This window comes from Plectropomus leopardus, chromosome 13 (genome assembly GCF_008729295.1).
Source record: "Plectropomus leopardus isolate mb chromosome 13, YSFRI_Pleo_2.0, whole genome shotgun sequence".
Classification (NCBI taxonomy): Eukaryota; Metazoa; Chordata; class Actinopteri; order Perciformes; family Serranidae; genus Plectropomus; species Plectropomus leopardus.
Genome location: NC_056475.1, coordinates 14180673 through 14208319, shown reverse-complemented (window position 1 = coordinate 14208319; position 27647 = coordinate 14180673). Strand labels below are relative to the sequence as shown.

Genomic DNA, 27647 nt, shown 5'->3' with positions numbered 1-27647 from the left:
AAGGCCCTCTTTTTCTCACGCTGTGGGTTTGGCTGCCCCTCTTGCCTCAAGACCAGATTGTTCCTGAACAGGAACAAACAGCCCTTCTCTCACTGTCTCTTTCTTTCCTTCTTTTTCCCTCCATCCATCCCTTACTCAGTAGAAAGCAGAATGGGTGGGTTGCTACTGGAATGTATCATCTCACGCCTGCCCAGTCCACCCAGCCGGAGGTTACTGAGGCCCGACTGCCAACCACTGGGCTAATCGTTGAGATCCTGAGGCTAGCATACACACTTATGAGGGCAGAGCTTGTTCACTTTGTCATGCTGTATATAATTATGCTACTGCTGGCTGGATGCTCAGATGTCCATTTTGGCTGTGAGTTACACCAGCACAGAAAGGTCAGCTGCTCTTAAAATACAGGCTGAAAAACAGATAATGAAGAGATTGAGAATAATTATGTGAACAATCAAAAATAAAGAACGCAACATTACTTGAGCACAGCTTGGAGGTGAGATAGTAAAGCAACAGTTGACACTCTGAAGCCAAATGCACACAGGAAACAAGTGGTTTAAAGACTGCAGGAAGGGATGTTTGCACATCTGACTTATCGTGTGTGTGTGTGTGTGTGTGTGTGTGTGTGTGTGGTTTTTTTTTGGTTTTTTTTTTGCAATTACCATTCAATGTATTACATCCAGAAATGATTTGTCTTTATAGTAGTTATCTTTGGTACTGGTGGAGTGAACATCTTGAGTAAACAATTGCTGGTACTTCACATTAAAAGTACTGATGAAATGGTGAAATATACTGGTGAAATATAGAGTGAGTTTTATTTTGCAGCAATCACAGCTATCACAACTATTTATCACCATTAAACAAACAAGATTTTTTTTTTTTTTTAAATTGCCGGGTAACTTTTTAGTTTTACAAAAGAGTAATGGAAGAAGGCTAAGTAACCACAGCAAGGTGACCAGTATGACTGTGCCCCGCTGTAGCGTGGAAGACTACTTGTGCTGTGCATGGCATGAAATTAGGTCATGGTTGCAATTATTACGGACTTAATTAAAACAATGCAAGTTTGTTTGGCTGCACTGTAAACACATACACCTGTATTCTTCTGTTTTTTTCTGTATTTCTGACAATGTAGCAATGAGTGTTTGCCATCGTATTAAACTGCGGTTGCTGTTTCCACGGTAACTTTGAGTGTTGCAAACAATCAACCAGGACTAAAATCTTACGTTTAATAATTACTATTCTTTTGATAACTTTAGAAGGAGAGAGCTCTGGAAAATAACCAAATTCTAAATCTTACACTAATAATTTCACAAGTAGAGGGATTCAAAAAAAACCAACAAAACTCAGTCTTAATGCCGTCTTGTAATTCCTAAGATATTCAAGGTCGTGCCCCAGCATGAGGTCACTGTTATTTTTCTTGGCCAGATAGACTGGGAGATTATAGAGGGAGATGAACATTTGACCCAGTGAGTGAGTGTGGCGAGGGAAAATAACTCAACAGCAAAAAACACTGAACTGAAATCGATCTTCATTCTTGCAGTAACATCAGGGTGAGGACTGGGTAATTTCTGATGCATTATGTCACCCTGAGGGGGTCATCTGTCGTCCCCATTTAGGCAATCCTCTTTTCTCATCTTTATTATTCAACAGAGCTTTCATAAGTGGGAGAAATATACTCTGTATGAGATACTGTTGCAATAAAACAACAAGGCATTCACAGATTGAAATGACATCCCATGAGCCTGCCAACATACATGGTTAAAAGGTCTGTTTTTGCACTTCCCTGCTGATCGTTCGGATTTGTGTGTTGTGGCTCCATTTGGAAAAGTTGCAAAGAAAACTTGGTGGACAGACAGAAACTTCTAAACAGTGAAAAGAATACATCTTGGGAGGAGGGTAACAGTGTAAACCAGCTGATAAGGTCCCATTGGTATGTTATGCACAAGTGTAACACAACAACAGCCTTGACCACAATGTTCCCACACAGCAGTTTACGGTCTGTTCAAGAACAGTTCTTTCTAAAACATCTATCAAATGTGTCTTATGTCTTTGTTCAATTTAGGGGCTGCAATGTGCAAAATGTGTAATAGTGTTCAGTAGAGAACAGATGGAACGGAAAGAGAGAAGTGTTGAGAGGTCTGTGGTTTGTACATAAAGCTGGTTGTTTTAACCAGATTCCTGTGTTACCTACCCACAGTTTGTTGTCATGGTAAAATGCATCAAGCAGTTTGACAATGTAGCGGTGGTCACATTTAGCCAGGATGTCAATCTCAACCATGTAGTCCTCCAGCTCCTCCTCGCATTTTGTCTCGATCACTTTGGCTGCAGCCAAAACTCCCGTCTCCTTGTTTCTGGCCTGAAGAGACAGAGACGCAGAACATTACATTCAGTGAGTAATGACACAAGGCCCGTTTGATGCATTCTTGCATTTTACTTTTTACTTCTTTTCTTTTAGGTCCAGGACTGCTATGGCAAATATAAAAGAAATATACTTTTTTTTCAGTTTAAATTATCCTGTTAACTCAAGAGTTTCACTTCAAGAGAAATAATTTTTTATCACTCAAAAAAAAAGAGACTTCCTCAAAAAACATCTATAGTGTGCAAGAAAACAGAGTGGAGCTGATATAAAGAGGGTGTGAAGAAAATGGATCACAATGTTACTAAACATGTCTGCAAGCATTTTTTTTAGTTATGTCAGACTAAAAGGTGGAAAACATCAAAATCAAACTGCCAATATCAATCTGTAACCAAGACAGAAAACAAATGACAGTATATGGGGTACTGAAGTATTTTTGGGAGTATCTGTACTTTACTTGAGTTTTTTTTTTAAATTTCTGTCAACTTTAACTTTCACTTCACTACGTTTCCTAAATAAAATGCATACTTTTACACCACTACATTTCCACTAAGCACTTCAGTTACTTAATACAAAATAGGGAAGGAAGAGAGAAAGGAGGGAGGGAGGGAGGGAGGGACAAATAAATGATTGGGAGGAAAAGAAAAACTTGATTTTGTTTTTTAAATCTCTTCAGTTGCTAAGACGACCACATTTTTCTTCAAGTGTAATAGACACTCCACACGTAAAGAAGAATTAAACTGTAAAATTCTGTCTGCTTGCTTTCTTACTTTTACTTTCAATATTTAAGTACATTTACTATAACATAAAATACTTATGATATGCAAGTACAGTTAATATCAGATACTTTAAGACCTCTACTCAAGTAATATTTAAATAAGTGACTTAAACTTCTGCCAAAGCCACTTTGTGGGGAGAAATCTGTACTTTCCATCATGTATGGCTTTCAGGTACTTCAGCAGCCACTGGTATTACGATTATCGGATAATATCATGAATCACAATAACTTTGGCCAAGATTATCATTAAACACCATACTGTCCCATGCCTTGTAACTACAAAAAAAGACAAAAATAGACATCCAGAGCTTGTTCCAGAATGTGCCTCTCACTCTTCCAGCCGAACTCTTCCACCCCAGTTGAAGCCAAGGGGAAGCCGAAACATTAAGAAATGCAAGATGGCAATTACAATGTTGACTAACTAACATTTAGAGCCAAAACAGGAAAAGGAACTCCACACCCTCCCTGAGCAACTGGAGGGGAAAAAGAGGAACCACAAAAGTGTCAGTGTGCCTAAACTAAGACACACACATAGACAACAAATTCCTTGTTATACTGAGTAACAAAGTGATGCAAACATAAACACAGATTGTTCAGTGATTATCTGGAAAACGTCAAAACACCCAAACCATGGGGTTACTCAGAGTGCAGCACAAAGCATCAAACACATGTTGGTCCTTGTGTAAGAGAGAATGTTGTGAATGCTGACTGATGAGATTTTGCGGGTAAATGCAACATTGATGTGCACCTGCAGATAGAAGACACGTTCAGTGGCGTATTTGCGAGAGCGCAGATGGAGCCAAGACTAAGAATAGAGTCAGAAACAAAAGTGGTGATCAGTGCTGCACCATTTACACCTGAACGACTATGCAGCAGGTTGTGAGTGATCAAAAGGACGTGTACAGAGTGTGTGTCAAAGTTTGTGCATGAATGAGAAAATAAGTCAGGACAGTGAGTTGACCTGATGAGAAATGTAGGACGCATCTACATGTGCTCGTGCCCATCCAGTGACCTGCAGAAACTCGACAGACTAAACAGCCCGGTGGGGGTCTGATGCCTCCACGCTTTTACAGAGGCTGTGGGAAAACATCTGAATAAACAGAACAGGCTCACATCTACACACACTCTTTAACTTATCCCGCTCCGCCGTGACTATGTGTGTTTGTCAAACAGAGTTCCAGAGAAGCCAAACTGCCCCCACGCCAGGGTAACCCACAGTGAGTCAAAAGGACGTCTCCGCCTGCCATCAAACCATCAGTCAGTCAGTTAACAAGCCTCGACAGTAAACGCAGAGACACCAGACACTTTCACTTCTCTGCTACCATCTCAGCTCTCTGTGATCCGCTCCCCTCACGTACCAACACTGTCAACCTGGACAAACTCGCCGCCGCCTCGGGTCTGATTTCCTGTATAGACGTTTTGGTACTGTATATGCACCCAATGTATGTTTGTTGGTGCTGCCATCTCTGTCAAAGAAAAACCTCTATACATACTGCAAATGTGCTGTAAGAAGACATTAAATATACAATTTTCCATGTTTAAGTCACTGTGTCAGACATTCACACAATGTAGACTGCCATCTTTATTGTAGCAAGACTAGCGTTTTTAAAGCTGCCAGGATATCTGTCCCTGAACTGGATCTACTCGAGATGTTGAAACAGAAGGTTAAATTTAAACTGATCAACAGTCTAAAAGTGTGAACACACACAGAAAATGGTCCAAATTTAGTACAATTTAATCCTGAAATGCTGTTTTCAACTAGAACATGGTATAAAAATTGATGGTTGTCTACAGTATTAAAAAATACAACTGGATGGAGGATTTCACAATTATTTTAGTTATTTTCAAAAGGGAGACTTTTTACACATACCATTTTAAAAAATAGTTTCACATTTCATTATAGTGATAAAAAAATTTTTAAACAAATTAAAAACCTTCTGTTTTCATTCCTTTAACTGTCATTGTTACTGATAATAATATAATTCTGTAATACCATGATATCGCTGATGGTTATCATGCCATTGCAACTCTAATAACGGTAAATATTGTTTGAAAAATATTGTGCCTAATATCAGGGCAATACTGAAATCAGTAATTACATATTTCAATTACCAAATCATATTTTAAATAGTGCTGAAATTAGTGGCACTTCGCCCCAAGTGTTATGAACACTGCACATTATCCAACAAAACATGACAACAACCCACTAAATTACACTTAAATAGCATTTACTGAAAACAACATTAGTGAGAAAAATAAATCTTTTAGAAACATCCCTGATATATCAAAAGCATTTTCACTTTAAGACTTGCATTCATTTTAATAATGAGTTCAACAAACTGATGCGAAGGTAGCAACATTTAATTGACTACTCAGCTTATCAAGCACATCACTAGTATCTACCGTCTGTCCATTTCTCCACAGAACAGATGTCTTTTTCATAATTTCCTCCTCTTGTCCTCCATGATTTGTCAGATTAACAGAGTAACAGAACAATGGTTGACTTACTGTATTTGTGAACAATTAGGACTATTGTAATGTCGTATCTGGGGGTTTACGTCACCACACATGTATTTTTCAGCTGAACACTCAGACAACACAGAGATATGAATGTCTGCCACCACACTGGAGAGGTCTGCATGTTTTGTTAATGTGAACAAGTGAACCGATTTGATTGACTTTTTGTAATGCTCAGCATTAACTATGCACAAATATACATAAGCACAGTCTTATTTTTTAAACAGCCAATCCCTGACCAGGCTTTGCAAAGACACACACACACACACACACACACACACAGACACACACACACCTTTACATCTCAGTGGGAACAAAGCTGAGGAATGCACCTCTGGCCTTCAGATGGTTGAGGAGTGGACACAGAAGGCAGACTCAGAGGGAAGCGAGCCTCATGCATTTACATGGCGCCTTTTCGCGTGGCGGGGGAATGCATTACGTCAAGTGTCCTCAAGTACAGTATGCAAACATGTGTGTTTGTTTATGTGTGCACCCTACCAAGTATATACACCGCTCAGAGAGGAAATTGCGCTGAAATGCCTCATGTGTCTCACATGGGACCTCCTGACATCCTACGAGGTACTGTGACATCAATGCACAAGCGTGTATACATTTTTGTGAGCGCTTTGGTATGTGCACAAGAGGTAATTTCTTCAGCACTTTCTGCAACTTTAGCGTTGTGGTTTGTTCAAAGAGTGCTGACCTAACTTCACATCCTGACACAGTAGTCCCACCTTTGAGGCACCTATTGCATCTTGCGAAATAGCATTTAAGCAGCATTTATTTCTAGACGACCAAAGGTCCAAATCAAAAATGTCAGCATTCACGTCCGACTTTGAAACATGGAACTGATAATGCATCTTTATACTGTCTTTTAGCCATTATGAGAACAGTTAAAAATGAAACATATCTCGAAATACAAATACACCAACAAAACTTAAAGAAAATGGCAGGGATAATGTGTCTTTTTGTTCTTTTAACATATTAGGTTAAAAAAAGCAAAATGTTCACACTTCTAACAACTTTGACTGCAGAAGACTGCAGCTATAACGCCAATAAAAGGAAAAGGCCAAACACCAAGCAGGCAAAGCTCGTTCCAAATCTGGGATTGCCTTCAAATTTCACAGTTTAGCAATAAAGGAGATGAGGAGGGTGCAGAGCTACATGGAGTTGGCCTGTTTTCTCTTGTTTAGATAGGGGTCTGCAGATGGCTTAGTTAGGGGCCAAAATGTTGTATTCAAAAACAGAAACCGACAATTCCTGCATCGTATACCTTTAAAATGTAAATTTTAAAACAGGAAATGCCAGACAAATACAAATAAAAGTCACACAGAAGTCCACAGAAGCATAATTCAATTCTATATGATATTTCCCAATATTACAAAGTCTGCCACAATACAGTTTCATTTCAATTCAATTTAGGGGCCTGCCTTCGATATGGGCCAATACATGCTCACTTTACACAGTTGATTACAGGAGTAGCTGCCACCCCTTTCTTTGCTGTTGGCCAAAAAAAAATAATAATAAAAACAACATATACATGATTGGAAATAACTAAAAGTGGCGGAATTTGTTTGAGAATGCTTTCTGAAAAAAAATCTTTTCATTTGAATTCTTCTCAAAATTCTCCCAACATCCTCAAAACGTGGATTAACAACATGATCTTTTCACTAAAGTATAAGCCTGAATGATAACTGTCAAGGATCATAGACAAAACAACTTTCTTTGGTAGGTCACATTGCCCCCACATACACAACATGCTAACGTTAATAGCATAAGCCTATAGCATTTTACATTGCAGAAATTCGCTTAGCGGCTAGCGAACTTTTCCTCTATCACAAGTTAACCAGTTTACTATTATTTATGCCTTCTCTTACTCACTGCTGGTGTGAGTCCCTGCACCTCCTGACAAAACAGCATGGATGAGTTTCAGTCCACATGCGCGTTTTTTCCATCAACATTGTGGAAACAGAGCAGCTAAGTTAACGTCAGCAAGAAGTCAGTGACGTGGACCTGCAGGTACATCATGTTTCCTCAGTATGGCTTTTGTTTACACATCACATGCGCCGTCTGCTGACTCGCAGTTTCCCCGAAAACAAAACATTTCCTCACTGATGATTTATTCCCGAGTAAAGGGCTTTATCCTTGTTAAACGTCACTATAATACATCCATGCTCGTACCTGAGCCGTTCCACCTGTACGATCGGTTTCCGCACATGCGCACACGGTCCGCCATCTTGACAGCTACCTACGGCAGCCTCACATGGACAAACAGGTGCGTGAGTACCTGATCCGTGCCTCCTAACCACCAATATTTATGTGGAGAGAAATTATTACTCTTTATCATCTTTCTCTGGGTTGCTCACGATGATGTCATCATCTGCTCACAGTGTGACGGTGACACAGAATTTCAAAATAAGGGTGCGCCTGTAAGAGGATGATATGGATCCATGTTTACACTTTGCTTCCATGTTTGATATATATCGATGCAGATCGATGGATCGTTACACCCCTAGAAAACACTTAAGATTATTACATAATAACAGTTTACAACCACTACAGCAAAGAAGTGTAGTTAACTACATACCGTAGATGCTGTAACCGTCCCAGGAGAAAACAATGCTTCACTGCTTCTAACCCACTGACCTCTCTCTCTTTCTCTCTCTCTCCTCCAGAGGACAACAACAGTCTTTGGCTTTGTTTGGACTCTGGTTTCCATGGAGATCAGAAGGACTTGTTTCTGCTCCGTCTTGCAGCTCGTCTCACTAGATCTCTGCCTGGCCGTTTTCCTGTTCATTAGTGACTTGGCTTTCATGTAGGTTAAGTGCAAAAGGATTACTTAGAGGACCCAACCTGGCAGAAAAACAGGCACTCTCACACTCTTGAATAAATCGCTTAAAAAAATAAAATGTTAAAGTGCCATTGTACATTCATCTGCACAAGTCCTTCTCTACGGTGGCTTTAGTAAATGACTCCGTATGATATCTTATTAGACCATATGCAAGCTTTGATACAGGCCACTGAGTGCTGGGAAAAGGAGCGACAATTACAGCAAATTACTAAAAAGGGAAAAAAGGAAAGTTCAAGTTCATTTAAACTGACTTCCACCTAAATACCAAAATATTTTCACTTATTTTGCAGTGTGAAACCTAACATCTAACTACATACAAACACAAATCAAGAGTTGTAGGGCCAAAACCACCGTGGAAGTCCATCAGTAATTTAGACAACACCTACATTTTTGTACATCCGTTTCCCATTTTTCTGTTGATGAAGCTGTTTTATCAATCATTTCTCAGTTTATCTGTATGCATTTTAACCATCTCTCTAAATATATAATATAATATCTAAAAAAATTCCACCTGCAGTGCAAAGCTATCGTGCATAAAATTTGCTCACAGATTTACAATATTACTGCACTGCACTGGTGAGAAACTGCTTTTAAAGCAGCATATGGACATCACACCTCTCTACCCTCCTGTCACATTATTTATTATCAGCCACTGCACATCTTTTGTCTCCCTCACCAAATTTGTCTGTCATCCCTGCCTGTATATCTCCTCCCATCTGTCATGTATACACATCCATCTGTTTTCAGTAACAGTCCGCCGAAGGCCACGATCCATGACCGAGAAGCACACCGGCTGCTGCTCAAGAAGAGCTTTAGAAAAAGCAGATGTTACTGACCCACGTGTTAGCATGCAAACATGCTGTATGTACTCACACAGACTAAGTAAACACAAATATAAAAGCACACGCTCCCAGCCTCACGTGTGTGTGTGTGTGTGTGTGTGTGCATCATTTGGTATTCAGACACAGTCTTTTCAAAATGAATCAAGCTGGAAATGTTTAATAGTGTGTCTGTGTTGACTGAGGCATTAATGATACAGTGGGTGTGTTGGTCTTAAAAGCAGAACGTAGGATCACTCAAAATGAAAAAAAGAAGCCTGCGGCAAGTTAAAAACATCAAGTCGAAGAATAACCGGAAATATGTTTTTAAAAAATACTTTTACGATCAGCCTCTAGGCATCTTTATTCTTTTTTTTTTTTTTACTTTTACAACACACTTTATGAGTCTGTGTCCATTTAGACTGCAAGCTGAAGAGAATGAGAAGTGGTTAATCATAAAGTCAATGGACCAGATGACCTCCTGTAACCAATAACACAGAACTTCCCCCGGGGTCAGGCACCTCCAGGTTGAATGAACATACCACATGCTGACGTGAATTTTCGGCTTGGATACGGTGTTACAGTTCTTACACACACACACAGAGTCCCTTCAGGGGAATGCGTGTATGTTAGACCTTTGCCCCATCATAAACCTGTAACCCGCCCCTCCTCTGTGGGCTCTCCCCATGTGTCTGCGGACAGGAATGTGGCTCTCAGCTCCTGCATAATGACAGCAGCTAATAAAACCTCACCTCTGACAGCAGACGCCTGTGGAAGTGATGATCTCTCATTTAGACGAACAAAGTGCACAATTGAAGCATGTTAAACATCTACATGTGCTACTGATTTGTTTTACTGCAAAAGATGGACTAAGTATCTAAAAAGTAGAAAAACAGTAAATACATTATTTTAGTCTAAGAGGAAATCTTTGTAAGTTTCCAGACTAATACGCACAGGCGTAATGTTCACTGGGATTGGGGGACATGCTCAGTTTCAGTTTGATTCATTCACTAAAAGACCACTTCTTACTGTGGGCAGTTAGGGCTGTATGTAGCTGGTGAGGGAGTCATGCAGACAGTAAAAAGGCCCCTCAAACTTCCACATTTGCAGAAAACCGCATCATTCAAAGATAATTAGTAAGAAACTCTTTGTAGCAAAGACAGCAGTAGTGAAAAATTATTTAAAAGAGGATTGGAGATGGTTTGAATTTCTCATTAAACATTTTTAAATAATATAATCAAAGTTCCCACACATTTTCATGGATAAAATTTCCAAACTTTTCCATGACTTTTCAAGGACCCATAATAAAAAAATGAAACATTTTTTTCTTGCCACACTTGCCTGGCGATTTTCAAACAAATCAGATTCAAACTCAAAATGACTATGGGAACCCTGTCGGATATTTGTGAAAACACATCAAGACTCTATAACTGAAAATAGAGTAGCCTATTCATTTAGTGCAGATATAATGCAGCAATTTACGTAGCTTTCTTTAGGAATACAAATGTGATTATGGAGAGCATGAAAACCAATTCAATCTTTCTTTTTTATTACTTCCTCAACCATGAAAAAAGGAACCAGACTACCATGTTGGGGCTGTTGTGAGAAAAGGTACCTTAAGTGAATTTAAACTTGTTTTGACTATACAGTCTCAACTAAATTTATTCAGACACAGGCCTGATCAGTGGCCTGTTTTAAATGTTTGTCTTGTATCTGTAAGTCATGTCAAACTAAAGAGTTTAGTTTTTTTAAAAGATAATTTTCTAAAAAACTAAAGTGACTAAAGAGAAAAAAAGTGACTAAAATGCGTGTCCAAGGCTGCAAAGCTGAGACATTTGAGTAGAAATGTAAACTTCAAATTATATTTGAACGCAAATGTGAAACTTGAAGAGAAAAAGACAAAATAATTAATGTATCCGTGGCTTGTACCAAGTTTTTTCATACAACCCGCTGACTGCAGAAAGGCCTGAGTAATGCATTCACAGATTGTCACTGGGCGTTGACCATCAAACCCAGCGAAGCTCTAACTTAACACCTAAAGATGAAGCAATTCAGGATGTGAAAGTTTTGATCAACTTTGAAAAATGTCCCATGTTCAAGACCTTGAAGCAAGGGTCACAAGTACAAGGCGGGTCCATGAGGCAGGAAATCATGACATGCCACAAAGAGCCTCAAAAGAAAATAACCTACGGTTACTGCTTTCTTCAATCCTTCATTCTCATGCAAGGCCTTGCACAACATTTCAAAAGCATGAATCTCACGATGAGATCCACTTCCTGACGCCAGCTTACAGCACACGATACAAGTAACAACAGATTGGAGGGTTTACGCTCGTGGTTAGAGTTTGCTGTTGAAACCAAGCTCAGACAGGTATTGCAAGATGCCCGATTAGTCAGTGTAACTATCTAAAACTGATCTGAAAGAACATGCATGACACGGTCAAAAATGTCTTTCAATGTTACATTCAAATGGAGAGGAAATTCTAAAAAAGAAAAGTGAAATGAAAATGTCAAGACGCAGAAAATACGTATAGCCAACTCTCTGGCAGTAAGAAGAGATCTATGCCTACTGTTAATGGGTTATTCTGCTTCTTGCATTTTTTCTAACATTTTCTAAGAATGAACTCAAGCTATTCGAAACTAAAATTCACCATCATAAATTCTCACAAAAGTCATCAAGCTCCAGCTTGTCACAGCTCCATAACTACCAGTACACTAAATGAATGTAGGAAAACAGAATAAGCTTTCTGTTAGTGCCAGTAACATCATCATGAGGACTCCCAGCATGCTTAGCCCACACCCATTCAGCTCCTATCAGTCTCTTTGGGCCCAGCTGGTCCCAGAGATTAGACCCCGAGCCTGATGATGGTCTCACTGAAGGTGCTTCGACATACGTCTTTGTGGCACTCCCATAGTCTTAATTAAGAGTGTGACATTCACGTTGTGGCTTTTCTTTGCAAAGAGGATGTTGCAACCTCTGCCCCCTCCCACTCAGTGATGGCACCCAGCGTGTTACTCTTTCACTTTTCTGAAGAGGATAATCATGTTCAAATCAAGTGATTTTTTTCCATAAGCCTTTCACTCGTTGCACCATCTGTCACTGCAAGTCAGACCAGCACACTTTTCCTATATTGTGCCATAAAGCAATCTACTACAACATCTGGCCTAGTAGAAAATATCTTCAGAGGCCCAAGAAACCGGACTTGTGCTGATATGATCCATTGTTCCAATCTAATAAAAACAAATACTGGTTCCTTTCAAAAATGGATCCGGGGACAATTCTGTTCTGGGCTTGGCTGAAGGACGGTCAGACCCATTAAGCTCAACTGAACCTGACCCTTGGACAGAAAGATTGCCAGTTTATGTAGAGTCAGGCCGGATGTTTTTGGCCCCCTAGCTCTAGATTATACCCAACAGACTTGCATAAAAAGCGACAAAAGATAATGCTACTATAAAAAGACAGTGTGCCCTCAATGCAGTGCTGCACAGTGCCATGGCTATTTGACCTACAGTATCAAAAGTGTGTTCAACTTTAAACTTATTTCTCTTCTCTTTTTATTCCACTTGCAGTTCAGTCTTTAACTATAATAACTCAAAAACTGGAAAAAAAGAAGTTTTAAAACAGTGTAAATAAGTCACATTGTTCTTCATCTTGATCAAGAGAAATGCAATACTTCTACAGTCTGTGGCTAACTACACAAATAACTCCTCTACTGCAGTTTAAGTTTAATTCCACTGTCTAAGAAGTACTATAGTTTTCAACTCTGGATGGGAATTTGGCAGAACATAACCTTACAACCTGCTCGTGTCTATGGAAACATTTCACCAGCAGCAGCAGCAGCAGCAGCAGCAGGCCAACGTGCTCAGCGGCACGTGGCCCATTAATTAGTGAGAGGAACCATACAACTCCTCTGTTTCATGCTTCACTTGCAGCCACACACCTTCACACACATGCACAGTCTTTCCAACAAGTGCAAGCATGCATAGACAGATGCTTAGAAAACAAAGAAAACATCCTATGACACACTGGGCCGGGTGGACAGGAAGTGACACATTCTCCTGTTATGACTTAAAGCATGAGAGAGACTTAAGTGGTTATAATGAGAATGAGGACCTAAAGGGAAAGAGAAATGTCTGTGGTGTACAACATGGTGCAACATTTCCAGCAGTTTGTCAAGGGCTTATGTAATTACATTAAACTGTGATTTAAATCTAAAACAAACAATGGCTGATGATGCTGTTACACCATTTCTTGGTCCTTGACAAGAGTCCTACTTATATACACTTAATTCAATCCAAGGGGGAAGGATCATTCTGAGATGTACCAATCATAAAATGCTCGCCTGTATCAAAACTGCAAGCAATTTACTGTTAACAACACTGCGTCACTGTTTAACTACTGTATGACGCCACCACAATAATGGCGGACAGCGATACTGTAACCTTGTGACACAGAGAACCTGAGAATGTCAACAACAGCTTGCATGTGTACATGTGTTTCCTACTGTGTGGCTCTTACACTATGAACCTGCATTTAAAAATGAATACGCTGAATTTGGTTTGTTTACTTTGTCAAATTCTGCATGAAGATGATTAGAAAAAAACATCTAGCAAGGTTGTTTTCTTAATTTAGGTGGACATAATATTAACCATAAACTGCATTACATTAAGTTTTCCTTTAGAAAAAACTATTGAATCAAAAAGCATGCAAATTAGTCTGATTCAATTGTTGCCGGTTTTTCATGCAAATAAACTTGATGGAAGTTTCGAGATGAACAGTATCAGAGTAAACTATTTTCTTTCTTTTTTTTAACCTTTTTCGGTATGTGACCCTTCAAAAAAATGAAACAATGTCAAACTGTTTAATTACAGAGCAATGGTGAGATTAAATTTGTATTTGTTTTTATATAAACAAGCACAAATTTGCAATAGTTGCAACAACATAGGCCTACTGTATGCACATGCTTACATGCATGCTTGCAATGTAAACAATCTGGTACCAAAATCAGACAACATAATGTGTGTTGTAATTCGGTTAAGGAGGTAGCGGTTGTATATGGCACCAGGTTTCATTAGCCAACTCTAGGAAAGATCAGAGAAGGTTAGAAAAAATATAATCAATCGTGTGAAGCAATTCTCTTTCCTGTGTTGTTAATCATTTTGTGACCTCTTATCTGCAGTGACAATAGAGAAGTACAGCTGCACCGACAGGGTAAGAAATGAAGCAGAACATATTTGATGACCAAGGGTTATATTGCATTTTATGAGATGCTCCTTTTACAGTGTTCCTATGGTACACACACACACACACAAACACACACACACGCACGCACGCACACACTTGTCCTTAACGCTCCCCTTGTGCAACAAAGTGAGTTGTTATTCTCAATGGTGACATTAACCTTTAGAGAGTCAGTTTGACAGGAGCACTCTGTACTCTCAACCAGCACTGCACAATTAAAGGAGGTCTGTGCCTAATCTCAAAGACACATGTCAGAGACAAAAGAGGCTGGCTGAGTGGGGGCCCTTGCCACGCGCAAATGGCAAGAATTAAAACTGTCGTTTTGTGAGGAGACAACCAGTATTGCTCCTCTGTTGCCTGCCAGCCAACACTGTGTTTTTGTTTGACCCATGTCCTGACAGTCTGATAAGCAGCTGATTTCACTTGTGACGGACATATCAAGCCCCCCCCCCCTGCTCTATCAAAGACTTAAACGACGGAAAAAATGCGCAATTCACCACTTGAGGCCTTTCCCTCCCACAGACAAGCCGATTGCTCTGAGGTTCGAGAGCCGTTAGGGGAAGTCGTCCCCTGATGCAGTCCCACGGTTTCCTCTCTTGGCCATCATCTGCTCCCACTCTGCCTCCCTCCCCTCCATCTGACACATGCAGGTGTGGAGCTGGCCTCCCTCCAGTCCACTCAAAGAGAGGACACAGAAGCCAAAGCAGAGGCTTGACATTTGTATAAGAATGGGAAACATAGTGGGGACACATCACATGTCAGAAAGCTTGCCAGGTATTCAAGTGGAGTCGTGTTCAGCACCCTGATATGACACAAGTCACCTGCGCCGTTTAGTCTGGCTTTAGTTTGAACAGAGTCTGTAAAAATTCAAAGAATCCCTGTTTTTACAAACTAACTTCTACAGGATTCCTCAAACTTAAAGCATCTCGTGTTCAGTCAGTCCCTCCGCTTCTTATAAGAAGAGTTAAAGCATTGTTTAATTTCATGATATACTGCTGACTTCACTTCTGTCTCTGCATTGATAAAACTATCCACAGGACTCCTCACATGCTCGCTCTGCTCTAAAGATACATTATAGGACAGCTTACATAATGTTTAACCCAGACTTGTGGATACGAAAGGAGGAATTTAACAAGCCGCCTTTCCACTGAGACTGACATTTAAGTGATAGTTCGCCCCAAAAATCAATAATAGCAAGTGTTGGAGATACTGGCCGTTGAATATAATGGACAGCAATCTGCTTAAAAAAGAAATATCTAAAACTGCAACATCTCTTTCCAGAAATCATGACCCGGTTACTCAAAATAATCCAAAAATTTTGTTGTGAGCAGTTTAATGTGGGAACTTTTTTTCTTTCTACTGAATTAAACCCACTAACTGTGTAATTGTGCAGAAGGAGGCGCGTATCTTCTCATGGACGAGAGGCTTGCGATAGCGCAAAATGTAAGCACTAACGGCGTCCTCCTAAGCTGAGCTGTAGCATTAGCTGGCTCACTGGTGCTAGTTGAGCCAGCAGCAGATGCACGCCTCCGTCTGCATAATGATACAGTTGGCAGGTGTATTTCAGAAGAAAGGAAATGGTTCCCACATGAAACTGCTAACAACAAGATCTGTGGATAATCCTGAGTAACCAGGCCATGATTTCTGGGAAGAGACACTGCTGTTGAGTTTTTAAATGTGTTTTTGGTGCTTTGAGCTCCACTAGCTGAGTGCCATATAAATCTAGTATATTCAAAGGAAGACATTTCTATGATATCTCCAACACTCGGAAACTCACACCAAAACAAATCCAGACTGATAAATGGAAGGTAGAAGGAAAATGTGTATTTAAAATTTTTGGGGTGAACTGTTTGGGATAACAGGAGGCTGAAATGATGAACTCTAAAAATTCATCTGTGTTCCTGTTACATTTCCCCACTATGTGTATACCTTCCAGTAAAAACAAAATACCTAAATAAGGTGGAGCCCTCTCAAAAAAGACACACAAATACATTTTCTGTTCAGTGCAGACCTCTGGAAAGGCATCACTTCTTCCACTGAGGCCCCCGCTGTGTCAAAGACTTTCACTGTGCTCCGCCGGGCAGTGCACACACAGAGCGCCTGTGCCATGCTTCACTGAGGGGACTGACCAGCTAACAGATCCAGATTAAATAACGCCTCTGAGCCAAAAGTGCTGCTGCTGCTGCTGCTGCTGCTGAGGTTGGAGAGGAGTGGACAGAACTAATGAAGAGTGCTTTCACTGTCACTGCGGCGGCCTCACGCTGCAGTCACAGAGGGGAGTGGGGGAATAGGGTGGGTGTTTTGATGATTTTTCTAAACTTTCTGTAATGCAGATGTTCGCAGGAAATCACAAGAGATGTCAACAAGGCACTCATAAAAGGAATAAAACTTAAGATGAAGTGGATCTCGGCAGAATGTGAACAATCCTGGACTAACACCAGTACAATGAGTGGTTGTTTTTAACCTTTTCGGTCAGAAAACACTTTTCTGTGATACCCAAAGCTACAGTGTGGTGACAACCTGAGTTTGTTTTAAGGTGGAAGTCTGGACCAACCACATACTTTAACATATTAGTCACGATCTCAGTAATGCTGGGATGGTAAAGCATCCACACCTCAACCATGTAGGGGTGGGGGGGGGAAAATCGATACAACATAGTACTGCTATACTTTGCATCGCAATATTGTATCGATACACAAATGCCAAGTATCGATTTAAAAAAAAAAATGCATTTACTAATAATATTCAAAATACAAATTTAACTCTTGATAGCTAATAAAATCAATTACTTTTTAGATGAGCCTTTACTGCGATAAAAATGAAATGAGATGACTTCATCTTAATTGTGAAACACATGTTGACAAAATTTTCCTATAGGGACACAATTGGCAGTCGCAGGGTTTCCCACACATTTTATGGATAAACTTTATCAAAACTTTTCAAGGACCCATAATTAAGATTTTCTTTTCGCATCCCACTTGCCTGCCATTTCAGATTCAATTTCTATTCACATATAATTTCATCTAGCTGGTGTACGGCAAAGGAGAGACGAATCCAGGGAGAAAATGACATATCTTGCATGATTGTTAACAAAATGTCATTACGCATCAACGCATATTAAACCTAGGTTTAAAACTGACAGCTACAGAAAATTAACTTGCTGTTATATTACATTACATGAAAGGTTATCCACAGAGGATTACTGTAACAAGTTCATGATACACAACAAAACTCGGGGACTTTTCCAAAACTTTCAATGATTTTGACTAACTTCATGATATTCCCGTCTGGAAAATGTGATTTGAAAATCCCATGACTTTTCCAGGTTTTGCATGATAGTGGGAACCCTGTGATGAAGAAAGACATTAAATCACAATATATCAATATATAATAAATGTTAACCCAATATGGAGCAGATTGCAAAATGTTGAAAATCGCAATAATAATTGTGTCATGACTTAAGTAGGCTATCGTGATATTTTTCGTATCGTGATTTCCATCCCTGCTATTGTGTATTCTATATTCTAAGAAAGAGGGATATAGTGTTTCTATTGTGATGCAGACAACTTAAAAATGTATCTGTTTTGCGAGCTGTATCTTTAGATAAGCAAACAATCTCTCTGGGAGAAAATGATAAAGTTTTTGAAAAGAGTTGACAGAGCAACATTTACAGATATTCAAGAAGCTTTTCTAACATAACTGAGTGTCACTGAACTTGGCAACAGGTGAGTAACTTAGACTATCAATAAAGTTTGAGATGATAAGAACTACAAACAGGGGGTATCACCTTATCACTACATTAGTGTGCTCACGTTTGCTAATGCCTCGTGTCTCTAAAATAACTCACCTTGTAGACTTTTCCAAACGCACCGTCGCCCAGCTCACCGATTATTTCCCACAAGTCGTTGGGGTTGATGTCCCGATGAACGTGCTCATACTGCTTGAGTTTCTTCTTGATCTCAATAGTGGGCAGACGAAATATTTGGCTGAATCTAGCGAGTGCCATTATTTAAAATTCAGCAACATTCAGTTTTTAAAAAAAAAAAAAAAAAAAAGTATCAAAAGACTCTACACAGAGAGCATTGAGCACGCGGAGACGTGCAACGCGTGGAAAAAAAACCACTTCTCAGCCGATGTATCAATCTTCTCTTTCCGCGTCAAAGATAGAAAAAAGGAGCTCGAGTTCACAGAAGTTATTCTCCTCCGTCCATTTCACCCTGAAGGCGCTGCGGTCATAATCCCATTCACAAACTGCAGTTAGAGCTGGACGCGCGGTGACCACCTGCCGCTGCAAACACGATGGAGGAGCCGCCTGACTGTCCTGTCAGCCTGCCGGGGCAACTTGTTGCTTCTGACGGTGCGAAAACGCCCCACCTTGTTTCTCAGCGACCCGCCCACTGCCGTCATGGAAATGTAGTTTCTTTCAAAGAACGAGTCGTCGTCACAACCGCGTTGATGAGGTAAAAGAACTTCATGTCCGGGTCGGTGCTGGGCGGGTCCTCACACAACTCAAACAGCTGGGCCACTAACAAAACTACTCAACTTCTTCTGGAGCTCTGTGGAGGAAACTTTAACTTCTTATGACCTTTACAGTTTTTTTTACATCATGATGCATCTCTATAATCTACTTAGGGCTATAATGTGTAACGTTGTGGGTTTATATTTAGCTTTTTATTAAACAACAAACAAACTACACATACACACACACACACACACACACACACATACACATACACACATACACACACACACACACACAATTTATTTATCTATATTTACATGTAGGCCTATATAACGTCTAATGCTATAGGTTAAATTTTGCTCTTTATAAAACAACAAACAATATACTTAAATTTTGAGTCATAATTCATGACAGTAATTTTCTAAAAATCTTAAATGCCTTAATCAATAGTTTTAAAATCATAATTTATCTGCATGCTGATATTCTTTTCATTCAAACTCATGTTTAACTAACTTGCTCTTCACCTGTAAAGGCGATGCTGTAGCGCCCTCTAGTGACACATTCAGGTCAGTGAACCTGTGACTGTTGAGTAGGTGGGAAAAAGACTGAGTGAGCAGGTGAGGGAGTTACAATTTGACCTTCGTTTACCCCCAAATTAACATGAGTGCTTTTCTTTCAAATTTTCTGAAAAGACTGGCCAAACAACTGGCTGTCAAATTACCAATTATGGACAGGAAGATTGGTGGCACTGAGCTGTATAAATGGGTTAAAAACATATTTTGGCATGTTAAGTTTCAAAAGCAACTTTGTTCTGGGATATTTTTCACTTTAATTAGAGGTGATTTTATATCATATTTATCAACTTTGTGACATAATATGTAGTTATCTTGTTTCAAACTTAATATAAAAGCACTCAGTTAAACGTTCTCCAACATCACTTTGCGTTCTCGACAGAGATTTCATTCTGTAAATCCCTAAAGAACCTACAGTAAAGAGACAAGCTCATGCAAGTCCATACAAGCCCTCAGAGGTTTCTACTAATCCCCTCACACTAATGACTTGTCATCACTGTATATGCGTGTGTATACTTTGTATTGTTCCCATGACTACAAAACTGTCCAACTCAATTAAGCTCCAGCACATTAACAAAATCCCTTATTTGCCTTTTTACTATAGGTAATTTTGATCTGTCCGGACAACATAAGAGATGGATGAAGATTATTTAGAAATACACAGAAATTCCAAACAATAGATCTTCTGTCCCTGACATGTCACAACAGCAAAAGCACAGTTGTGAAGAATAAAATGAATGATGGATCAGTTAAATTTAGCTGCATCACTTTAAGGGTCCCGGTATTGTGCATGCTGACTCACTGTCTCACCTGTCACGACTTACTGTAACACTTGAACTGTACAGAGCCATTGCCAAACATCACAGTTGTTGCCAATACCTGTGCTGAATCAACCGGTTCTGACTCAGCCTCAACAATCTTTTGAACTTTTTTTTTTTTATATCACATCATCATGTGAAATGAGAATAACAAAAACATTTTGATAACATTTATTATATGAAATATTTCTTAGTTAGATTGCATAAGAAAGATGTGATAATTAGTGGTAAAAAAAACAAAACAAACCCAAACATTATAGTCAGAAAACAGATGATTAAAGTATGTTTTAGTGACACAAACCATAGTTTCCATAGATTTAAACTAAACATCAGTCTTGTGTCTTTCAGTCACTGAACATAAAGAACGTACAGAGAAGGAGTGCACTGCCGTCAGACAGTAACACTGTCATCTCAGGATCCAGCATGTTAGCGCTCCAGCGCAGCACAGTCAGAGATAGTGAACACCAAGTCCTATAAAAAAGAAAAAAAATGAAATACTCTTTTTTAGGTAAAGCATGTATGACTGAATAAGATCTTAAGTCAGGATTTATGTGTCCTTTGTTGAAAGCAGCTCAATTTCGCCTGCCTTCATATTCAACACAGTGTTATCTGGATTGAAACTGCAGGTACAAATAAAAGAATCTCTATAGACAATCATCCCTATCACATGTGTATACTCACACTATGTATTTCCAGTTTATAACTGACCTAAATTAGACTGTGGCCTGCTTTGCACAGACAGGTCATGTCAGGCTTTATGGAAAACCCACCTCAGACTTACACGTGCCTGACTCTGCACTTCAAAGGAACACGCATCCACAGAGAACTGAACGTTTTTCATAATCTGCATCATAAACCCTGTTTAATCCTGTGAAATGACCCACTGAGTGACCCATTAACTGACAGTCAGTTTGAATGCATCTCATCAGTTTTGAGTTTCCTGTTGTGCTGCAGTGGCTCAGACTTTGGCTCAGTGGATAGGTGATAAGTTATGCAAGACTCAAAAAATATGCATTAATGGACAGTTCTCTCATTTATCCAAGAATCTATGCACGCGTAGTTTTGCTGTAATAGTAACCTCTACACTTACTGCAACAAAAGTACGGTCCCAATAAGTAAAAATAAATCCCTGTATTTTCTACCAGATGTTTCATTGTGCTTCACTTTGTGTCCCACCAGATTTAACCCCACTAAACTGCTTCATGGCACAAATAGACACATCTTCATGGTAATATTTGAGTTTGATTGTGTTAAACCTATTTGACCATTTGTCTTGTCTTACCCCGTGGCATTTCTCCGACATGATGATGAAGAGCTGCCTCAGAGTGAGACCCAGCTTCCTCACATCTCTGGTGTAAGCGCAGCGGCGATCTCGCAGGCCTTCCACCAGGGAGATGTAAGTCCTCATTTTGTGCATCACACAAGCATTCTGACGGCATGAGTAGCAATTAGTGTCCCTGTGTGTGATTTACAGCTGAGGTCAAAATACCACAGATGTTAGTTTAGAAAATTTTGGGGACAACCGGAGCACTCAAAACAGATTGTGAAAGACAGACTAAAAGTAAGGATCAGAAAACACTTTCTTTCGTTTTTTTGTTCTTTGATTGAGGGCTGGAAGAAACATTATTTTTCATTTAAACTCTTACCTTTCAAATGTGTACATTATTACATGCGGAGTATGTACAATAACAAATCTAATCAAGTAGTATCCATGAATAGTTTTTTTTTCTAAATTTATGGGGAATTTGAAGTCATACTTACATGGACATCAAGGTAGAGATCTGGCATGTGAGCCATGCAGTAACTCTGGATGCAAAAAAAAAAGAAGATCAAAATCCAATATTGGCATTATAATCTGATATTTTTGTACCAATCCCTACTCTGAGAAATCACAGTGTCTCACATTACTAAATTAAACTCAGTCACAATTTGTTTACATTTAGTCTACTATGTCTTGATTTGACAGGATTAAATTACATTTATAAATATCTAAATAATAAATGAAGGAATAAAACACCAAACATCTCTAGTTTGGTACATGGTACAATATATAAAAAAAAATTAGATAAATATCAAACATGTAAAAAAAATACGGTATGGCAAATGGGACCATTCAAGAAAAAGATACTAAATACAATATAAGTATTAAAGTGGAACTTAATGAGAGTGAAAATGCAGAAGCTGACTTACAGTTTCAGGGTCCCTCTTCAAAGCTGCAGCCCACTGGGTGAGCTCTCGTGCCATGTACAGCACCTTGGTGTAGCACGTCGGTGGGTAGAAAGGGTAGCTCAGTACCAGCGGCACCAAACAGCAAACGAGCAACAAGTGGTTAAAGATCGCCATGACTCAGTTACACCTACAGCACTAACTGAACCTTTGTTTGTTTGTGTCACCGATGCAGCCACGTATGCATGTGTTCATATTTTAAACACACCCTCTGTTTACTCCAAAATAATTATGTGGCTGCAGAGGAATGACAGGAGACAACCCATTGTGTCAGATAAGACAGCACTTATCATTATGGAGTAATCAAAACTAGCTCAAGTGGTGAGCTGTGATTTTTGTGCAAAAAAGTGTGTATGGGGAGGTTCTGCAAGGTATTTTTTAAAATAAGATTTGCAGTGATGGCAATAGTCATGAGTAGTCTGGTATAGCAATATCGCAGTGTAGAAATACTCTGCAACAAGTAAAAGTGGTAATTTGACTTGTATGAGTAAAAGTACTAAAAACACTAGCATCAATAAATGCTTAAAGCACCAAAAGTAAAAGTATGCACCTGTTCGGAATAGTGTATATCATAACATTAGAAAATAATTATTAATACATTAAGGTGTGATGCAGCTGGTGAAGGTGGGTCTAATTCTGATTACTTCACATACTGCTGACTTGCTTGTAAATTTATCTCCAAGGGTCAAAACGTCTTATGTTAACCTACATCAATACAGCAAGACTTATTTGTTCAGTACATTTTGTATTATCAATGTGCATTTGCAAAATTACTATAAATTTGGCAGGAAAAAAGTAAAAATAGTAATATTTAAATCATAATTGTTGTGAAAAAATAGAAATACATAGAGCAAGCACTTAAAAACCCTAATTCAGTACAGTATTTGAATTAAATATTTTGCAATTTTCCACCACTGAAGATTTGTTTCTATACATGTCATCTCTTAGTATCTGTTGAGTATTGTGTGACAGCTTATATTGGTGTCAAACATACTGATATATCTATACATATTGATTCTCAATTTTTGAAACAGTTCCAATACTAATTTTCTGCAGAACTGATACACAGATGCAACTGCTCTCTTTTGCTCTTTTTATTGTTGTTTACTACAGTCATTTTGTTGTTCTCTGCTACTAACCAAGAAAATAAAGGTATTGTAGGTATTATATCCAAATTAGAAATGCCAGTGTAGTTCAATTTTATGTATGATTTACAGCACATGACTGCAAATTTAGTTCACGCCAACAGCCACAGTCTCAAGATCCCAACTCAACACACCTTTGGAATGAAAGTGCTGCTGCTGTTCTTAGAGAATTGGATTTTTATATATTCATCCGTACATGTTATATGCTCATGTATACATTTTAACTTAAAGCACATTGAGTTTAATCATTGTAATGAAAAGGGCTATATAAATAAAACTGCCTTGCCTGGCAGAATCCAGACAGCCCTGAGGCTGAAAATGGACCAGATCATTCAAATGTTTGACCGTAACATAAAAATAAAAAGGCTTAAATAGCCTCTATTATGACATGTTTTCCACCATAAAGCATTACTGCATTAGGAAAGAGGGTGGCGTTGATACTTTGCAATATTAAAAGCAATTTATGCTGTCGCTTATATTCCCATAAGACCCTTGCTGTATTAATACTGGTTGCTGTCATATCATGTTATGTCCTTTTTATCCACTAGATGAGGCTAATTTCACAGATTTAAACATCTTCCTGAGCAGTCTTAAAGTCCATCATGCTGAAATTCTGCAAATTGTTTTCATTCCTTCTTTCAAATCTGAATCTAATAAAACCACAACTTATGACTGATTCTCTTTACAGGCAAAGGACATTTTCATGTACAAAACTAGGACAACATTGTCCCATGCTGAGGCCTCCTGCATGCTAAGTAGCTGCACTCTGTTTCTGTCCAGGTGTGATATGACACTGTCATCACTCATCTCATCCAAAAGAAGAGTACAACTCCTGATGCCGCCAAACATTCGATAAGGGATTGGCCTGCTTTTGAGTGATACTCGTCACCTCTCATAGCCTGTGTCGAGAGTTGGAGGTCTGTCCCCTGCAGCTGTATGAAGATGGATGGCCCACACTGAGTGTGTCTTGGCATGACGGAGAGGAAGAAAAAGTGCAGTGTGCGCTATAAGCATATCTGTAGTCCCAGAGTCCCACCACTCAGCCGTCCTCCACTCGACCTTGGCCTGCTCAATTAACATGGGACACAGGTGACAGGATTTATAATGGACCAGTGTGCTTTACAGTTAGTGGTTAATGGCCACAGAGGTTAATATATGATGTGAGATTGGACAACAGAAATCTGCCTTAAGGCAGAAAATTCAAGTGCGGCAAACACACATTCTGATTTTAAAGCCCCTGATATTCACTGAGTATGAGCCATAGAGCTGCTATGAAAATGTATCATAATGTATAAGAGTAATCTTACATTTTGGGCTACTTAAGTTTGACATGTTACTCATAAGTATACAGTGTATTTTTACCAGCTGCTACAATGTCGTGACGGCTGATATTGTTGTCACTTTGTGAGTCTGCGTGTGTCACCATGACAACATGTGGTCCTGATGGCACCAATTAGCAGGACCTACCACAGAGGCTGTTTTGAGTATTTCCAAGTCTTAATATGTCTGCCTTTCTGTTTGTGGACAGATTTTGTCAATGAAATAACATCGCAACTGTGCAAGATGCACTTACAAAACTTAATAGCTGTAGCTGAGATCAAAATAAAGTCCAAGTTTAAAGATGGGTGTGATCTAAGCAAGGTGGCCCGAATTGGGGAGGGGGGGGTGCTAACTTTAAGAGGAAGAACAGCAGCTGTAAATGTTCACAAACTGGGAAAGAAATGAGCTCCTTACCCTCTGAGCAAAGAACAATTTCAGGCGCCATATAGTAGAGGGTAAATGGATTTCATTGCCATGTTATGCCATTTTTTAAGTTTATAAAGCGCCATCGATGCGTATGTTGGTTTCGCGATGCTGACATGTTTTCTAAAATCACACACTAAAAACACAAAGGAGGCATAAAGAAGAGACTTAGTGGCAGCTCCTTAGTGCGATCACCAGGTTAAAACAGCATTGTGGACAATCTGCCCTGCAGAAGTGCCTGGGGGGACTGTTTTCAAACTGTTCATGAGAAGAAGGGGATGAGCATCATAAATAGCAATAAATTAGTAAAGCGTTACAAGGAAAGAAAAGTTACAAAAAAATAGTTGTTTATGTAGGTTTTGCCACAAACCTGCTAATTGTGAGTTAATTTCCTCAACACCCTTTTTTTGGTGCAATGTCTGGGGCACATCTTGCCAAGTCGCTACTTAAATTTTGTCCTAGGTTTTCGAAAGAAATCAAACCAATTTTCTAAGGCTGCAGAAAGACGTCTGGATGCAGCACAGAATATCTGATTTCGGTTTCAGGTCTTTAGGGGTTAACTGACTTTACAGTGAACTTGTAACTATGACAGACACAATAGTTTCTCTGGACTATTTCCAAAAATATAGCCAATTTGTTAAGGTGTAATCTTTTTTGCCTTGTAATTAGGTATGCATGTTAAGGACAGGGAAACCTCTGCCCCACAGCTACAGCAGATCAGCCTGAGCAGCCTATGAAACGTGCCTCTCCAGACGCACGCTGGTGGCCAGCGCATTACACAGGCGGCGATGTGGAGGTCAGTCGCCCATCAGTGCAACGCGCCGAGCAGTTTCCCCCATTTAAATCCATTTCTGCTCCCTTTGTCCTCCTCAAACAAGGGATCTCGCATCGCACACCGTCGGCGCATCCCGCAAGTCACGTCTCACTGTGTGGCTCCATTTTTTTCGGGTGGCAGGTGTCCCGGTGCGTCGACGTCCGAGCACCGGACAAGTGATGCTCTGAGCTCCACTGTTGCTCCCCCGTCGCCTCACATGTCTGGAGCAAACCGGGCTGGAGATGGTCCCATGCTCGACTAGGAGGTAGGTGCCCACACAGCACGAATGCATGCAGAGGGGATACTTTCTATTCAGCGCATGTTTGTCCCGTTTGGTCTGATAAGGGGCTCCGAGCACAATGTCCTCTGCGGGGATCTCAGGACTGCGGCTCCCCGGCACTAGTTTTTGAATATTTCATTTCATTGAATATTTCATCGAGCCTAAAGGGATACTCGGATATGCTGTGGTGACCTTTTCATACAGTCTGAGAATGACATTCATGAGCAGGGTTTCCCCTAGTGGATTAAATGTTGCCACGATGACTTGAAGTTTGTCTATTCAACCCTCGAATGCGTCTCAGTTCTTTCTCCTTTAAAATAATGTAATGGGACAAGCTGCTTCAGTTTTAAAGGATATCACATGGTAAAGCAGTGACATGAATATTGAATTACCATGGGGGTTATAATGCCATTAAAAACTTTAACTTACTTTATAACCGTCCAACTCCCTATAGAATGAGGCTATTACAGAAAATATTACACTGCAAAAAAAAAATTGAATATGATTTTGCTTATGTTTCATGGGGCAGCTGAGTTTCTATGTTTTGTGAAACAAAACTGTAGTAATTCATGAGATATCACGTCCTGAAGAGGGCAGCCTGAGGGACTCCATTTACAGTACACAATGCCAGCAAACTATAAATCAACAGCCTCCAATTTTGTGCACTTAATGGGAAAAGCGATCATACCATTCATCACACATGCACTGCAGACTGCTCCCCACATGGATAGGTCTCTGATGGAGATATTGAAATTAAATAATTGATAAATGACAGATGAAGGACAGATGAAAGGAAGGGAAGTAGGAGGGAGACCTATGTGTGTAAAAAAAATAGGACCTTTAAACACATCAAGCTTCCCTATACCTCACTCTGGTGACATGTTCAGGAAAAATGGGGCAGCTGGTAGTATGAGTTCATCCATTAATACCCAGGGTTCCTACACATTTTCACAGAAAAAAATTTCAAAACTTTTCCATGACTTTTTAAGGACCCACGTAAAATTCAATAACAATAACAAACTGAACTGTAGG

At 39.6% G+C, this 27647-nt stretch overlaps 2 protein-coding genes across 2 annotated transcripts in view; both read right to left on the bottom strand.

Annotated features, from left to right (window-relative positions):
- Window positions 1–18885, bottom strand: part of stk10 (serine/threonine kinase 10) — a 51332-nt gene extending 32447 nt beyond the window's left edge. Inside the window, exons 1-2 of the mRNA XM_042498888.1 lie at window positions 18403–18885; window positions 2186–2350 (exon numbers count right to left, since the gene is read on the bottom strand). Of these exons, the coding sequence (XP_042354822.1) occupies window positions 2186–2350; window positions 18403–18561 (324 nt within the window). The 5' untranslated portion in view covers window positions 18562–18885. The remainder of the gene's footprint in view (window positions 1–2185; window positions 2351–18402) is intronic.
- Window positions 18886–20563: 1678 nt separating this feature from the next.
- On the bottom strand, window positions 20564–22794 carry zmp:0000001268 (CYTL1 domain-containing protein). The gene is made up of 4 exons (XM_042498654.1): window positions 22598–22794; window positions 22169–22213; window positions 21690–21836; window positions 20564–20878 (listed from the first exon to the last, which is right to left on the bottom strand). Exons 1-4 carry the CDS (start codon window positions 22748–22750, stop codon window positions 20834–20836), a joined length of 390 nt encoding a protein of 129 aa, XP_042354588.1. The 5' UTR covers window positions 22751–22794; the 3' UTR covers window positions 20564–20833.
- Between the last annotated feature and the right edge of the window lie 4853 nt (window positions 22795–27647).

Excerpts from the sequence above, each read along its gene's own strand:
- zmp:0000001268 (XM_042498654.1), bottom strand. The coding sequence starts at position 22,750 with ATGGCGATCTTTAACCACTTGTTGCTCGTTTGCTGTTTGGTGCCGCTG. Across the intron at positions 21,837-22,168 it reads ATCTCTACCTTGATGTCCAT|AATGCTTGTGTGATGCACAA; the intron begins GTAAGTATGACT and ends TCATGCCGTCAG. Across the intron at positions 20,879-21,689 it reads TGTCGGAGAAATGCCACGGG|GACTTGGTGTTCACTATCTC; the intron begins GTAAGACAAGAC and ends TCTTTTTTATAG.